The sequence below is a fragment of the Lacerta agilis genome, chromosome 18 (assembly GCF_009819535.1).
Source record: "Lacerta agilis isolate rLacAgi1 chromosome 18, rLacAgi1.pri, whole genome shotgun sequence".
Taxonomy (NCBI): domain Eukaryota; kingdom Metazoa; phylum Chordata; class Lepidosauria; order Squamata; family Lacertidae; genus Lacerta; species Lacerta agilis.
The window spans coordinates 7514853-7532164 of record NC_046329.1 but is presented as its reverse complement, the minus strand read 5'-3'; the positions used below and the strand labels follow the sequence as shown (position 1 = coordinate 7532164).

The window sequence follows — 17312 nt, the reverse complement described above, 5'->3', positions numbered from 1 at the left end:
AGGGGTCCCTTTACCTTTTACCTGTCCAGGTTACCTGCCAGCCACGCCCATATCCACGAGACTCTTATCTCAGCCCTCTCTCTCTCTCTCATCTTCTTTTTATCCTTACCGATCAACGGCAGTTTATGCACATCAAACATGCTCATTGGTCTTTGGGAGGGGCAAATCCTTCCCCTCTCATCAGACTTCTTTTTTAAAAAATCCCAATTTTATACTTTTGCAAACCTTGGGTTGCCCCCAGCCAAAAAAAACAAACAAAAAAAGTCACCTTGCATTGGGATTTGCAGGATCAAATCCTTTCATTTCCAGCTGTTTGCAAAAGCAGGAGATGGCAGAGAGAGTTGGTACTAAAACCCCTTCGATTTCTCGTCAAACTTGCCCCCACCGCCCTTCTTGGTTAGCAGGTTAAATAAAACCCAGAGCAGACCTCACCCGCCAGCCTCCCCATTTAAATGACAAGACCTCCGTTTTAATTTTAACCCCCCCCCCGCCCCCGTTTTTTAATCTGGCTCACACCAAAACTCGTCCATGCTCATGGAAGAAGATTTGAAAAGATTGGTTCTGACACATGGTGGAGAGGGCGGCAGGGAGAGGCTAGACAGATTTTCCTTATCCCTGGGTGCTGGGGTGTGTGTGTGTGTGTGTTTGTGTGTGCTTGGGTTCTGGCTTGCAGAGAGAGCTTGCATGTTTCCCAGTGGGAGTCAAGTGCAACAGAAGCCATTTCTGACTTCTAAAGAGGGTGGGAAGAGGGTTGGGAATTGGGGGAACTGGCTGCTGTTTTGAGCAATTCAAATGCAGGGAAATAAAACCACACACAACACAAAAAGTGACCTACATCTGTTCTCAGAGATGTGGGGAGGAGGGATGTTGTCGGGAGGGAGTGGGGTATGATTTCAGGGGAGAAAACCCTGCAGGAATACACACAACACGCACACACACACACACATATATATATACAGGTGAAACTCGAAAAATTAGAATATCGTGGAAAGGTTTCATTTCTTTCAGTAATTCAACTTAAAAGGTGAAACTAATCAAGCCTATCCATTCTTAAAGAAATCAGCCCTGAGTGCTCACTGGAAGGGCAGATCCTGAAGTTGAGGCTCCAGTACTTTGGCCACCTCATGAGAAGAGAAGACTCCCTAGAAAAGACCCTGATGTTGGGAAAGATGGAGGGCACAAGGAGAAGGGGACGACAGAGGGTGAGATGGTTGGACAGTGTTCTCGAAGCGACTGGCATGAGTTTGGCAAAACTGCGAGAGGCAGTGAAGGATAGGCGTGCCTGGCGTGCTCTGGTCCATGGGGTCACGAAGAGTCGGACACGACTGAACGACTGAACAACAACAACATGACTTGCAAACTGAGATATGTGTCAAGCCTTTATTTGTTATAATTATAAATGAAAAGATAGAGATTTGACAGAATCAAAGGACAATCGAGGCGATAGCAATAATAGGTTAAGTTAAAATAGGAGTTTTAGGGTAGATGTAAGAATTAAGGTTTTTGTATTGTTAAAATAAGTTTAGAGATATAGAGATTGATAATGAGGTAGATAAGTTTTTAAAGAAGATTTAAAGGGGTTATAAAGTTACTAAAGTATACTTGAAATGAACACTGAAGAGAGGGCTTGGGGAAGTCCATTAAGTAAGATTTGAATAAGTTTAGAGTATTTTGGAATTGGTTTTTATTTTTGTGTAATCAGATGTAATTTCTATGTTGTATTTTTTCTGTTTTGTAGTGGTTTGTAGTTATAAGTTGTAGGTTTTTAATGTTTATGTCTTTTTCTTTTTTCTTTTTGTCTTCTATGTCTTTAATCTGAAAATTTTAATAAATTCTTAATAATATTTGTTATAATTGTGATGATTATGGCGTACAGCTGATGAGAACCCCCAAATTAACAATTTCAACCTTGGGGGTTTTCATCAGCTGTATATGCCATAATCGTCACAATCATGACAAATAAAGGCTTGACACATATCTCGCTTTGCAAGTCATGAGTCTATCTCATATATTAAACTCCAGTAGCTAATGAAAACAATTGCTCACACAAATCAGAACCTCCGGGTGCAGGAGCAGTCTACCTTGGAATACCAGCTTTTCAGAGGCAAACGGGGCTGCCAAATTTCTGGGATTTTTCAGAAGTGTTCCGCTGACTGATGGATATAGCGTAAGAAGATCACATCAGTGGCCCGTCTAGACTAGCATGTGGTTCTCTCCACGGCAGCCGATCAGATGTCCCCAGGAAGGTCACAAGAAGGTCTGAGCGTGCAGAAACCTTGATTGGTTGCTGCCGGCCAGTGTAGGCAGTATTGAGCAAGATAGACCAAGGGTCTGGCTCACCATAAAGTAGTTTTCTCCGTTCCTATGAAAGGTAATGAATAGTGTAAATTGCACCCTCTGTTTTTACTCTGCTGCCAGTCATATAGACTTTGACAGGGCAGAAACCTTGCTACTTAAGTTGGTCTGTGAAACACCAGCAGTAAAATATGGAGATGAAACAAAATGCTTTGCGCTGTGTGGGTGAATATGTCCCTTAATGATGAGCCACAGCAACTGTCCTTATCATAAGAGTTGGCAGGGACCCCCAAGGGTCATCCAGTCCAACCCCCTTGCAATGCAGAATTCACAGGTGGTCATCTAACCTCTGCTTCAAAAACCTCCCAAGGAAGGAGGGACCTGTGGAGCAGCTCTTACCATGAATCTCCTTATGACGGCCTGCAAAAACCAGGCGCAACTTCAACCGGTGAGGCGTTTCCTGCGGCGACACCTGAAATGGTAGACAGCGCTACCTGTTGAATTCCTGCCTTTGGTTGGGGTTGTTTCAAAGGCACGGGGCGGGGAGGGGGTGCCACCCAAGTCGTCTAATAACCTAATCACAACCTCCCCTCCCCCACAGTTCACTTCCTTTAAAGGGTTAACATCTCAAACCCCCCCCCTTCATCAGAACTGTAATCCTTTTGAGGGTTAGCCTTTTCCCCTCCCTCCAGTCCTTTAACGGTTAAGGATAATCTCCCCTCTCCCGGCTCTCCAGACCTTTTAAGGATTATCCCCCACCCCTCATCCAGACCTTTGAAGGTTCAACCAATTTCCCACCCACCCCCCCACTGACACCCCCCCCCAGCACTGCAAGATTTTAAAGGACTAAATCCATTACCATTCTGCCAGCGCTCCGGAGCTGTCAGGGTTAATCCAACCCCCCTAGTTCAGACTTTAATCCAAATTCCTTCTGAATTTTCTAATGCGTGGTGTTTTTTTGTTTTTTTAAAGACGTTAACTAATTGTACCGCTCTTGTCCCGTCAAGGGTTAACCCAGTCTGCAAACACATTAAAATCAACCCACCCCTCCAGGCGTTCAAGGGTTAAGCAACACCATCTTTTTGGGGTCTTCTAAAGGGTTGGAAAGTCCAATGCTGTAAAGTCCAATTGGAAAGTCCAATGCTGTAAAGAAAAGTATTGCATAGGAACCTGGAATGTAAGAACCATGAACCTTGGTAAGCTGGATGTGGTAAAAAATGAGATGGCAAGAATAAACATTGACATCCTAGGCATCAGTGAACTAAAATGGACAGGAATGGGCGAATTCAGTTCGGATGACTATCATATCTACTACTGTGGACAGGAATCCCGTAAAAGAAATGGAGTGGCCCTCATAGTCAACAAAAGAGTGGCGAAAGCTGTACTGGGATGCAATTTCAAAAATGACAGAATGATCTCGATACGAATCCAAGGCAGACCTTTTAACATCACAGTAATCCAAGTTTATGCACCAACTACCAGTGCTGAAGAAACCGAAATTGACCAATTCTATGAAGACTTACAACACCTTATAGAAATGACACCAAAGAAGGATGTTCTTCTCATTATAGGGGATTGGAATGCTAAAGTAGGGAGTCAAGAGATAAAAGGAACAACTGGCAAGTTTGGCCTTGGAGATCAAAATGAAGCAGGGCAAAGGCTAATAGAGTTCTGTCAAGAGAACAAGCTGGTCATCACAAACACTCTTTTCCAACAACACAAGAGACGACTCTACACATGGACATCACCAGATGGGCAACATCGAAATCAGATTGACTATATTCTCTGCAGCCAAAGATGGAGAAGCTCTATACACTCAGCAAAAACAAGACCTGGAGCTGACTGTGGCTCAGATCACCAGCTTCTTATAGCAAAATTCCAGCTTAAACTGAAGAAAGTAGGAAAGACCACTGGGCCAGTAAGATTCAATCTAAATCAAATTCCTTATGAATACACAGTTGAAGTGAAGAACAGGTTCAAGGATTTAGATTTGGTGGATAGAGTACCTGAAGAACTGTGGATGGAGGCTCGTAACATTATACAGGAGACAGCAATGAAAACCATCCCAATGAAAAAGAAATGCAAGAAAGCAAAGTGGCTGTCCAATGAGGCCTTACAGATAGCGGGGGAGAGAAGACAAGCAAAATGCGAAGGAGATCGTGAAAGATACAGGAAATTGAATGCAGATTTCCAAAGAATAGCAAGGAGAGACAAGAGGGCCTTTCTAAACGAGCAATGCGAAGAAATAGAGGAAAATAACAGAATGGGAAAAACCAGAGATTTATTCAAGAAAATTGGAGATATGAAAGGAACATTTCGTACAAAGATTACCACAATTAAGGACAAAAGTGGAAAGGACCTAACAGAAGCAGAAGACATTAAGAAGAGGTGGCAAGAATACACAGAGGAATTATACCAGAAAGATATGGAGGTCTCATACACCCCAGGTAATGTGGTTGCTGACCTTGAGCCAGACATCCTGGAGAGTGAAGTCAAATGGGCCTTAGAAAGCCTTGCTAGCAACAAGGCCAGTGGAAGTGATGATATTCCAGCTGAACTATTTAAAATTTTAAAAGAGGATGCTGTTAAGGTGCTACACTCAATATGCCAGCAAGTTTGGAAAACTCAGCAGTGGCCAGAGGATTGGAGAAGATCAGTCTACATCCCAATCCCAAAGAAGGGCAGTGCCAAAGAATGCTCCAACTACCGCACAATTGCACTCATTTCACACGCTAGTAAGGTTATGCTTAAAATTCTACAAGGCAGGCTTAAGCAGTATGTGGACCGAGAACTCCCAGAAGTGCAAGCTGGATTTCGAAGGGGCAGAGGAACCAGAGACCAAATTGCAAACATGCGCTGGATTATGGAGAAAGCCAGAGAGTTCCAGAAAAACATCTACTTCTGCTTCATTGACTATGCAAAAGCATTTGACTGTGTCGACCACAGCAAACTATGGCAAGTTCTTAAAGAAATGGGAGTGCCGGATCACCTCATTTGTCTCCTGAGAAATCTCTATGTGGGACAAGAAGCTACAGTTAGAACTGGATATGGAACAACTGATTGGTTCAAAATTGGGAAAGGAGTACGACAAGGCTGTATATTGTCTCCCTGCTTATTTAACTTATATGCAGAATTCATCATGCGAAAGGCTGGACTGGATGAATCCCCAACCGGAATTAAGATTGCCGGAAAAAGTATCAACAACCTCAGATATGCTGATGATACTACCTTGATGGCAGAAAGTGAGGAAGAATTAAAGAACCTTTTAATGAGGGTGAAAGAAGAGAGCGCAAAATATGGTCTGAAGCTCAACATCAAAAAAACTAAGATCATGGCCACTGGTCCCATCACCTCCTGGCAAATAGAAGGGGAAGAAATGGAGGCAGTGAGAGATTTCACTTTCTTGGGTTCCATGATCACTGCAGATGGTGACAGCAGTCACGAAATTAGAAGACGCCTGCTTCTTGGGAGAAAAGCAATGACAAACCTAGACAGCATCTTAAAAAGCAAAGACATCACCTTGCCGACAAAGGTCCGTATAGTTAAAGCTATGGTTTTCCCAGTAGTAATGTACGGAAGTGAGAGCTGGACCATAAAGAAGGCTGATCGCCGTAGAATTGATGCTTTTGAATTATGGTGCTGGAGGAGACTCTTGAGAGTCCCATGGACTGCAAGAAGATCAAACTTATCCATTCTCAAAGAAATCAGCCCTGAGTACTCACTAGAAGGACAGATCCTGAAGTTGAGGCTCCAGTACTTTGGCCACCTCATGAGAAGAGAAGACTCCCTAGAAAAGACCCTGATGTTGGGAAAGATGGAGGGCACAAGGAGAAGTGGACGACAGAGGATGAGATGGTTGGACAGTGTTCTCGAAGCTACTAACATGAGTTTGGCCAAACTGCGGGAGGCAGTGAAGGATAGGCGTGCCTGGCGTGCTCTGGTCCATGGGGTCACGAAGAGTCGGACACGACTGAACGACTGAACAACAACAAAAAGGGTTGAACTAATTCCCCCCCTCTCTCCTCCGGGCCTTGAAGGGTTAAAGCGACCCCCTCTCCTCCTGTCTTCTCTGGCCCTTTTAAGGGTTAATTTCTCTCCCTTCTTCCAGGCCGTTTGAGGGTCAACGCAACACAACACCGCATTTTTCAAGGGTAAGGCAATTGCGTTGAACACAACACAATTCCCTTCTGCCCAAGCTTTTAAGGGTTAAACTAATTCTTCCCCTCTTCTCCTGCTCCAGACCTTTAAGGGTTAAGCGACACCCTCTGGCCCTTTTAAGGGTTAAAACTCATTCTCCCCTGTTACCCCTCCCCAGAGCGTTAAGGGGAAAAATAAATCTCCCTCTTTGGCCCTTTGAAGGGTTAAACCCATTTCCACATTTTTTCCCTCCAGGCCTTTATGGGTTAATCCAATTTTCTCCTCTCCCGTCGCTCCAAATCCTCCGAAAGGGTTAATAAAAAAAAAGCCTCTCTCTCTCTCTCTCCCCCGCCCCGCGCCTCTTGGCTACATCGCGTCCCACAGATTGACACATTTTCTACGGGCGGCCGCCTCGGACCAATCGGAAGCCCCCTCTCCGCCTTGTGGCTCCCAACCCCACGTGGGGACCGAGCGCTTTCCCCCCCTCCTCCCCTCCCTTTCCCCCCCTTCATCCTTGCCTCCTGATTGGCTGCGGCGCGCTGGACTGTAGCAAAAGAGAACGAGCCAGACCCCACGTGGAGCTGGCGCTCGTTCATTGATCGCCCTCCCCCGCAAGGCTGCTGTGTGGGGGGTTGGGGGGGGGGGAAGAGAGAGGAAGAGAGAGAGAGAGAGAGAGAGAGAGAGAGAGAGAGAGAGAAGGGAGGGGGGGTCCTCACACCCATTCAAGGCAACGGGCCTGTGTCCCACCCACCCACCCGAGCAGGCACCCACCTTCCTTGCTTGGAGGCTCCTGGGGCCCCCGATCCTGGCTTGCAGTGGTTTGGTGAGTGCTTTTATCAGATGGGGGGGGCGCCTGAGGCTTGATTGTGGGTGGGGGGGGGGGGAGTGAGCCGAGAGGAAGAAGGCAGGAGGGGCCTTTTTTCCCTGCTGTCTGATTTCCCCTCTGCGTGCGTCTCTTCCTACCTGCTAGAAAAAAGAAGAAGGAGACCCTTTTGTTCCGCTTGGGAAATTAAAAATGAGGACGGGGGTGGGGTGGAATTTGGCGAGGGGGGGGCGGTTAGAGTGAGGACTGCAAGCCACCAGACAAGGAAATGTATTCTTCTTATTTTTCTTTTGGGGGGGGGGGGTAGTGAGAGTTTCTCGAGGCGTTAAAAAGAGAGAGAACTAAAGATTGGCATCTGGTGCGGTGGGGAGGACCTGTTGGGGTTGGGGGTTACTTTAAGCAGAGCAAGAGGGGTGGGTTGGTGAGGGGGGGGTTAGAAGTTTTCTCCCTAGTTGTGGTTTAATTGTCCTTCCCTTACGCTGCTTTCTGCCTCTCCCCTCCAAAAAAAAATACCCATTTGCGTCTATTTGATTTCCCTCTCTTCTCTGCCCCCACCTGCCCAAATCACCTGTATTTCCCTGAGTTGCTTGGGGGGGGGCGCTCATTTTTTCTTGGGAGCCATCCCCCCCCTCCAACCAACCGCTACCCCGGGGTTTAAACTTCTGCTTAACCTCCTTCCTTCCTTCCTTTTCTGCCCCCTCCCCAGCCCAAGGAATTAAGAGGATGCCCTTGAGCATGTGCAGAGTGCATTCCCATCACTCCAGCATCCCACGCTGTTAGAGGGAAGGAAGTGTCAAAGGGGCATTTTCCCTGGTTGCAGATCTGATACTATTTTCGAGTGGGAAGGGGGGCCCCCAAGAGTCATTTAGTCCAACCCCCTACAGCGCACAAGCCGCAACGAAAGATAGCTCGGTCGGTTAGAGCTCGGCGCTGATAAAGCCAAGGTTGCTCCGTTGCAAAAAGATTTTGCCCGTCCACAAATTCCCAAGCCGGGTCAAAGATGCCCAGGTAGTCCAGGTACACTGATCTAAGTTAGATGGGATCGACAACAAGACCCATTGCCTCAAAGCGTCCCTTCCTCTCTGGGTGCCCCATTTCTCTAATTTCCCTGTGCTTTCCCTACAATTCCCACTCCTTGCGAAGCCAAGCAGGGTCCGGAGAAGTTGCAGTTCTGTGTCCAGGGCAGCTGTCAGCCAGCTCCATCTGGTACGCAGGATGAGACCCTCCCTGCCCGCAGACTGTCTCGCCAGAGCGGTGCATGCTCTGGTTTTCTCCCGCTTGGACTACTGCCATGCGCTCTACGTGGGGCTGCCTTTGAAGGTGACCCGGAAACTGCAACTAATCCAGAATGCGGCCGCTAGACTGAGGACTGGGAGCGGCCGTGGAGACCATGTAACACCGGTCCTGAAAGACCTACATTGGCTCCCAGGATGTTTCTGAGCACAATTCAAAGTGTTGGTGTTGACCTTGAAAACCCTAAACAGCCCAGTATCCCTGAAGGAGCGTCTCCACCCCCATCGTCCAGCCCGGACACTGAGGTCCAGCTCCAAGGGTCTTCTGGCGGTTCCCTCCCTGCGAGAAGCGAGGTTACAGGGAACCAGGCAGAGGGCCTTCTCGGTGGTGGCGCCCTCCCTTCAGATGTCAAGGAAATAAGCAATTACCTGACTTTTAGAAGACATCTGAAGGCAGCCCTGTTTAGGGAAGTTTTTAATGTTTGTTGTGTTTTTATATGATATTGGCCTCTCTCTTTTTAACAATGAGGACTGGAATCTTACCTGATCTTACCTGGCCGCCCAGAGTGGCTGGGGAGACCCGGCCAGATGGGCGGGGTATAAATAATAATAAATTATTATTATTATTATTATTATTATTATTATTATTATTATTATTATCTTTAGGAGAAGGACCGTGCCCTCAGTGATTTGGAGCCAGGAGCTCCCAGATTAAATTCCCTGCAGCGCCCCTGAAAGCCAGAGGAGGCGATACTGTGCTATATGGACCAAGGGCCCGACTCTCGGCATCCCGAGTCCTTTGTCTGAGGCAGCCCTCTTCCACCCTTTACCTGTGATCTTAATCCTAATAAAAATAACAGTAAACATAACATTTCTAACTACTTCTTATACCCTACCTTAACATACCTTCTAACATTACTGTAGCCTTATATATCCTCTGATTTTAATTTCAAATGTCTTATCTTTTCACGACTTTTCAAATAGTCTTTGAATTTCTTCCAATCTTCCTGCACCGCTTCTTCCCTCTGGTCTCAGGAGTTTCCCGGTCAGTTCTGCGAGTTCCATGTATTCGATCATCTTCATCTGCCAATCTTCCAGTGTTGGTAAATCTTCAGTTTTCCAGTTTTTAACTATTAAAATCCTAGCAGCTGTTGTGGCATACATAAAAAAAATGTATTAAGGCTGCAATTCGTATCTATGCTCACCTTGAGCAATAAACGCCCCCGTGACAAACCGTGACTTACTTCTGGGTGAAACATTTTGTTGTTGTTGTTCAGTCGTTCAGTCGTGTCCGACTCTTTGTGACCCCATGGACCAGAGCACGCCAGGCACGCCTATCCTTCACTGCCTCTCGCAGTTTGGCCAAACTCATGTTAGTAGCTTCGAGAACACTGTCCGACCATCTCGTCCTCTGCCGTCCCCTTCTCCTTGTGCCCTTCCATCTTTCCCAACATCAGGGTCTTTTCCAGGGAGTCTTCTCTTCTCATGAGGTGGCCAAAGTACTGGAGCCTCAACTTCAGGATCTGTCCTTCTAGTGAGCACTCAGGGCTGATTTCTTTAAGGATGGATAGGTTTGATCTTCTTGCAGTCCATGGGACTCTCAAGAATCTCCTCCAGCACCACAATTCAAAAGCATCCATTCTTCGGTGATCAGCCTTCTTGATGGTCCAGCTCTCACTTCCGTACATTACTACTGGGAAAACCATAGCTTTAACTATACGGACCTTTGTCGGCAAGGTGATGTCTCTGCTTTTTAAGATGCTGTCTAGGTTTGTCATTGCTTTCCTCCCAAGAAGCAGGCGTCTTCTAATTTCGTGACTGCTGTCACCATCTGCAGTGATCATGGAACCCAAGAAAGTGAAATCTCTCCCTGCCTCCATTTCTTCCCCTTCTATTTGCCAGGAGGTGATGGGACCAGTAGGGTGAAACATACACACCTCCAAAAGTTCCTAGCCTGATTTAATCACTACCAGCTAATGGCAGTCTTAATTTCTACTTTTTAATTTTACTTTCTCCCTCTGCACCTGCAAATTTACAACAACAACAACAACAAAACACACAAAAAACAGCAACACCTGTACTGTGCGATCGCTTGTGGTCCGTTCTCGTTCGCCATAGGTGACCAGGTAAGTCCCCCGTTACCTGGGAAGAGGGGCAGACCATTAAACCGCTTTGGGAACTGCAGCGCTATGAGGGGGAATGGGGCGTGTGTCTCCTCTCGGCACCCTGAGCAAACTACGGTTCCCAGGATATATTTTTTTGCCGGGGGGGGGGGAGAGCCAGGATTGTTTAAAGTGGGACGGTCCTGCTTCAGATGCGCATTGCAGGTGGCGGCCTAAGCCGAACCTGGATTGCAGCGGGTCTACTCTTGAGCAAGGCTCGATCAGATGCAGCCCGCCGATTCTCAGTTCAAGATTTGCTTCTCAACAGGTTACCAGGGGTTGTTGGTTCGTAGCGGAAAAACAGGATCGAAAGTGAAATCGCAGAAACAACATTCCTATGGTTTTGCTCGAAGGATGTTCTCTCAAAACCGGCCACCGGTGAGTTTATCCCCGATTTAAAGGTCCCGTGGGAAATGCCTGTTTTTTTAATGCAGGTGCCAAAAGAAAAATTACAAATAAGAAAATGCCTGTTTTTTTAATGCAGATGCCAAAAGAAAAATTACAAATAAGAAAATGCCTGTTTTTTTAATGCAGATGCCAAAAGAAAAATTACAAATAAGAAAATGCCTGTTTTTTAATGCAGATGCCAAAAGAAAAATTACAAATAAGAAAATGCCTGTTTTTTAATGCAGATGCCAAAAGAAAAATTACAAATAAGAAAATGCCTGTTTTTTAATGCAGATGCCAAAAGAAAAATTACAAATAAGAAAATGCCTGTTTTTTAATGCAGATGCCAAAAGAAAAATGACAAATAAGAACAAATAAACCTAAAAAAAACCCGTATACAAATACAAAAATATTACGTAAAAAGGTATCACACCAACCCATTCCCCTATCCCACCCACCACCTTATCATAAACTTATAATCCAATTTAACATATATTAAACAAAAATGTGACTTCCTTCCAACTGTACAAGACTTTGTTTTACAGATGTTGTCTATTTTGTTGTGTTGTAATGCTTTATTTTATAGCATATAATAATAACATTTTTTGACACCTGGGAATCAGGGTGTGCCAATCTCTCTCTGAGTTTGGGCGACCGCTTGTTGCGGTGGGGGGTGGTCAGGATGTCCTCCGGGGGTCCCTCTGGCTCCGCTGCACGGTGAGCACTCCTAAGGCCCGGCGAGCTCCTGTTTCCTTACGGTCAGAAGGAAAGCCAGTTTCGCCTCGAAGGACCGTGGAAGTGCAGGGCAGAAGGCAACGGCCTGGGTTGGCCACCGTCCGAAGCCGGTGGTGATCTACCTGCCTACCTGTCTATCCCAGGGTCACCTGCAGGCGGCACCCGTGGTCACTGCCGCCGCGACCAGCGTCGTCTCGACAGCCCCCCAGTCCCTGAAGCTGACTTACCCGGAGATTTTGGACCGGATCAAGGAGGAATTTCAGTTCTTGCAAAACCAGTACCACAGGTAAAATGGCCAGGTTCTCTTTTTTGGGGGTGGGGGGTTAATAATCATCTGCCTACAGGTGAAACTCGAAAAATTAGAATATCGTGGAAAAGCCCATTTGTGTAAGCAATTGTTTTCATTAGCTACTGGAGTTTAATATATGAGATAGACTCATGACACGCAAAGCGAGATACGTCAAGCCTTTGCTTGTTATAATTGTAATGATTATGGCGCACAGCTGATGAAAACCCCAAAGTTGAGATTGTTAATTTGGGGTTCTCATCAGCTGGATGCCATAACCATCACAATAATACAAATAAAGGCTTGACACATATCTCGCTTTGCATGTCATGAGTCCATCTCATATATTAGTTTCACCTTTTTAAGTTGAATTACTGAAAGAAACGAACCTTTCCACGATATTCTAATTTTTCACTTTTAGCTGATCCTCAAAAAAACGGGGCTTTTCCCTTTGTAAAAAAAGCTGCAAAACTTTTAGCTGATCCTCAAAAAAACGGGGCTTTTCCCTTTGCAAAAAAAAGCTGCAAAACTTTTAGCTGATCCTCAAAAAAAACCAGGGCTTTTAGAGAAGGAAAACCAGAAAAATATTTTTTTTTCCTTGTTTCCTCCTCTAAAAATGAGGTGCGCCCTATGGTCCGGTGCGCCCTATGGAGTGACAAATAGGGTAACTTCTGGGTTTGCAGTGTTTGGGTTCCAAGTTGTTTGAGTACCAAGGCGTTTGAGAACCAAGGCGTTTGAGAACCAAGGTACGCCTGTGCGTCGAATGAATTTTGCAAATGATTTGACCCAACTTACATAACAGGCTAGCAAACGCAAACAACCCCAATCAGCGCACAAATCTGGTGTTTCTGGATCGCTTAAGTCCAATTCCTACAAGTCCCACAATCCTACGCAGGGCGCATTTTTTGCAACCCGGAAGCGGGGCAAAGACTGCGCGAATCTCCCCGTGCAAAAGTGCGAGGGATTGCCTCGGGGGCTCCTCTCTCCGTTCCCTTCTCTTTGCAGCTTGAAACTGGAATGTGAGAAGCTCGCCACGGAAAAAACAGAAATCCAGAGGCATTATGTCATGGTAAGATCCGTACTGGGGCACCTGTTGGGGGGGGGGAGGCCTGGATGATGGTGGAAAGAGTGTCCCTAAGCCATGACTTGGGACGCGGGTGGCGCTGTGGGTTAAACCACAGAGCCTAGGGCTTGCCGATCAGAAGGTCGGCGGTTCGAATCCCCGCAATGATGGGGTGAGCTCCCGTTGCTCGGTCCCTGCTCCTGCCAGCCTAGCAGTTCGAAAGCACGTCAAAGTGCAAGTAGATAAATAGGTACCACTCCAGCGGGAAGGTAAACGGCATTTCAGTGTGCTCTGGTTTCCCATCACGGTGTCCCGTTGTGCCAGAAGCGGTTTAGTCCTGCTGGCCACGTGACCCGGAAAGCTGTCTGCGGACAAACGCCGGCTCCCTCGGCCTGAAAGCGAGATGAGCGCCGCAACCCCATAGTCGCCTTTGACTGGACTTAACCATCCAGGTGTCCTTTACCTTTAAATGTGAGGACCCTTTCTGAATTTAAAATATTATTATTATATATTTTTTTAAAAATTGCACCACCCTATACCCGCAGGTCTCAGGGCGGTTCGCAACGCAAAGTTGCAATGTCAAAAGTGCAAAACGCGTCATAAAAAGCAAATTAAACAAATTAACAACGCTGTACAAACTAGTTTGTTATGTATATGTAGGTAAGAGAGTCTAGGTGTATATAGGTATGTATAAGTAAGTGGATGTATGGACTATCTAATTATATGCCTGGCTGAATTTTTTTCCCCTTTTTCTAATTTCCCCCCCTTTTCTTTTAGTTTTCTCTTAAGATATAAACAATAAGACACAGATACGACTATGTGGGATGTTAAATTTTATTTAGTAATATTATATAATAGCAGTTGTAATACTTTGTTACCTTTTTTTTCCTTTTTTTGTTAAACAAAATGAATTAATAAAAATTAAATTAAAAAAACAAACAAACAACGCTGTACAAACTAATGGGGGAAAAAATGCAATGCCCAACAAGATACAAACATCCAGATTAACATATAGCATTTAAAAAGAAGTTATAGGAACCCCGGCCAAATGAAACAACACACACACACAACCAAGTTAAAACCCCATCGTCCACGATTAACATTCCCATCTTCTGTAGAACACTGGCCATGTTTGCTGAAGTTAATGGGAGCTGCAATTTGGCAACATTCGGAAGGGCATCTCGCTATGCGCCCATTAATGTGGACGGGAGACTGAGGCCAAGAGAGACTGTGTTAGCCGCTGATATGCACAGGATCTTTTCTCTCTTTAAAAAATAATAATAATCTTTTTTGTTTTGTTTTGCAGTACTACGAAATGTCCTACGGTTTGAACATCGAAATGCACAAACAGGTACGTTTATTTATAGACGCGTTTGTGCGCATTTATAGTTGCGTTTGTGTATGTGTGTGTTTGGCTCTGATCTGATAAGGCCCCTCCGTGTGTAGGGGGAAAGCAAAATCATGCAGGGTCTCCGCCCCAAAGATCTTCCAATCTAGACGGCAAGCGAGCCTTGCTGAGAATAGCAGTTTCTGGCATCGGCTTTCGAGCCTCTCCACCTTGAGGACACTTGAAGGGGTGTGTGTGTGTATTGATTATTGATTATTATCAATACCATCATTCATTACATTACAAATGTAATGAATGATGGTAATCGATAATAATCAATATCCAAGGAAAGGCCGAGTGCTGGGGCTCACTCAGTTTCCCAGGTCTGCCGTACGCCTGTGTTTCCCCGGGAATCGGGCAGCATAATGGTGCCCGGCCTTATTTCATTCCTCATTTTCCGAACAAATTTGCACATCCGGTTTAATGTTACCAAATGTGAATATTGAACCCCCTCCCCTTTGCCTACCTGCAGTTGTTTATGCCCGATATCGCCGCGTATCCCGATTTAAATCCATTTATCATTTGTCCTTTTCCGCTCAAATTATTATTCGGCTGCTCGTTTTGAATCCACTCCCGCGAGCGTTTTAAGCATGTTTACGATTTTTTCGGCCCTGCCAACCGCAGCGTTGTGCGAGAGAGAGCGGGGCCTTTTCTGTGGCTGCCCCCCAGATTGAGGCATCCCTTTCCGAGAGAGGTTAAAGACTGGCTCCCTCCTAGCTGTGCTTTCGATGGCCTCCAACAGCTGCAGAACAAGCTTAGGGAAATTCTGGGAGTAGGGGGCTACAGACAATGGCTGCGTTACACAGCGATTGCCTCTGAACGCTCCTCTTCCGATCTTTCCCAGAGGCATTTATGTGTTGCATTTGTGGCCCACCTCCAAGGAGCCCCAGGGGACGTCCGCACCTCTCCCCCCCCCTTGCAATTTTATCCTAACAACAGCCCTGCCAGGTAGAGACAGAGAGAGAGAGAAAGAGTCAGCCATTGGCCCCATAAGGCCACAAACAAGGGACGGAGCGGGTTAGGATTCGAACCCTGATCCCCGTCCCCCCGATACTCTTAAACAGGGGTCAGCAGACTTTTTCAGCGGGGGACCAGTCCACTGACCCTCAGACCTTGTGGGGGGCCGGACTATATATTATTTTTTTGGGGGGGGGTGAAATGAATGAATTCCTCTGCCCCACAAATAACCCAGAGATGCATTTTAAATAAAAGCACACATTCTACTCATGTAAAAACACCCGGCAGGCCCCACAAATAACCCAGAGATGCATTGTAAATAAAAGCACACATTCTACTCATGTCAAAACACCAGGCAGGCCCCACAAATAACCCAGAGGTGCATTTTAAATAAAAGGACACATTCTACTCATGTAAAAACACACCGGTTCCCGGACCGGATTGAGAAGGCGATTGGGCCGGATCCGGGCCTTCGTTTGCCTACCCATGCCTGTTAAACCACCTTGCTTTGACCTGGCATCTGGTGCCTGCCCAAAGTGGGGCGTGGGGGGGTGTACGAAGACCCCCCCCCGTCCGATCTGGGCAGAAGCCTGTTCACGGCTCGGCACCATATGGAAGCAGGTTTTCCTGGCGGAGTCTCCATCTGGTCCTTTCTCTGACTTGTCGTCCCGCGCCCCCACCCCCTTCGTCTTTTTAATTTCTCTCCCTCTTGGAATTCTCCTGCCGCCGCTGCCAGCTCTCCACACACACACACACACACACACACCCCACAACCGCTGCCCCCCCCCTTGCTCAATTTCCTCTGGCAGGATTTACAGCTGACTTCAGGTGTCGCTGGCCGGCTGCCAGCAGCCTGTCTGCGCTCCTTGGGGTTTCCCCCCCCCTTCTCCTTCTCTCTCTCTTTCCCCCCACCCCTCACCTTTTAACAAGGGCTCATAACTCTGGGCTCTTGACAGCCCCTGCGTGACAAATAGGAGGTGGGGTTTTTTTTGCAGGGGGGACGCGGGCGGCCGCTTTTGGAGTTATCTCCTCTGCCGTGCCGATGGATCCTTGCTCAGCTCCACCCCGCAAACTTCTGCATGGGTGCCTCTCCTTAAACGCCTCCCAGATTCCCCCAATTGTGGGCTTCAGGCTATAGAATGTGCCATGTGCCGAGCCGAACCCAAAGCAGTGTTTTCCATCACTGGCGGGCAGCTTCAGATCCTTGGAGCGCTGAGCTCAGGCAGGCACGGGTGCCTCTCCTGGAATATGAGAAAAGGGGTCCCTCCTAGGCCGAGCCTAGGGCTTGCTGATCAGAAGGTCGGCGGTTCGAATCCCTGCCACGGGGTGAGCTCCCGTTGCTCGGTCCCTGCTCCTGCCCACCTAGCAGTTCAAAAGCACGTCAAAGTGCAAGTAGATAAATAGGTACCACTCCAGCGGGAAGGTAAACGGCGTTTCCGTGCGCTGCTCTGGTTCGCCAGAAGCGGCTTAGTCATGCTGGCCACATGACCCGGAAGCTGTCTGCGGACAAATGCCGGCTCCCTCGGCCTATAGAGCGAGATGAGCGCCGCAACCCCAGAGTCGGACACGACTGGACCTGATGGTCAGGGGTCCCTTTACCTTTACCCTAGCCCGGCCTGGATGTGCCAGCGGAGATTGGGCCTTCTGCGTGCGGAGCAGGTGTCCTGACACTGACCTATTGGTCTTTCCCTAAAAATAAAGGAAAATGCTAGACCTCATGGTTCTGAATCGAGGGATGGGTTGAGTAGGGAAATGTTGTTCAGTCGTTCAGTCGTGTCCGACTCTTCGTGACCCCATGGACCAGAGCACGCCAGGCACGCCTATCCTTCACTGCCTCTTGCAGTTTGG

General features: G+C 47.0%; 1 protein-coding gene across 1 annotated transcript in view; it reads left to right on the top strand.

The window, feature by feature from the left end:
• Window positions 1–7198: 7198 nt before the first annotated feature.
• LOC117039562 (transducin-like enhancer protein 1) overlaps window positions 7199–17312 on the top strand; it is a 38621-nt gene continuing 28507 nt past the window's right edge. Inside the window, exons 1-5 of the mRNA XM_033136716.1 lie at window positions 7199–7255; window positions 10918–11027; window positions 11915–12057; window positions 13063–13126; window positions 14427–14471. Coding sequence (XP_032992607.1) covers window positions 11004–11027; window positions 11915–12057; window positions 13063–13126; window positions 14427–14471 — 276 coding nt within the window. The 5' untranslated portion in view covers window positions 7199–7255; window positions 10918–11003. The remainder of the gene's footprint in view (window positions 7256–10917; window positions 11028–11914; window positions 12058–13062; window positions 13127–14426; window positions 14472–17312) is intronic.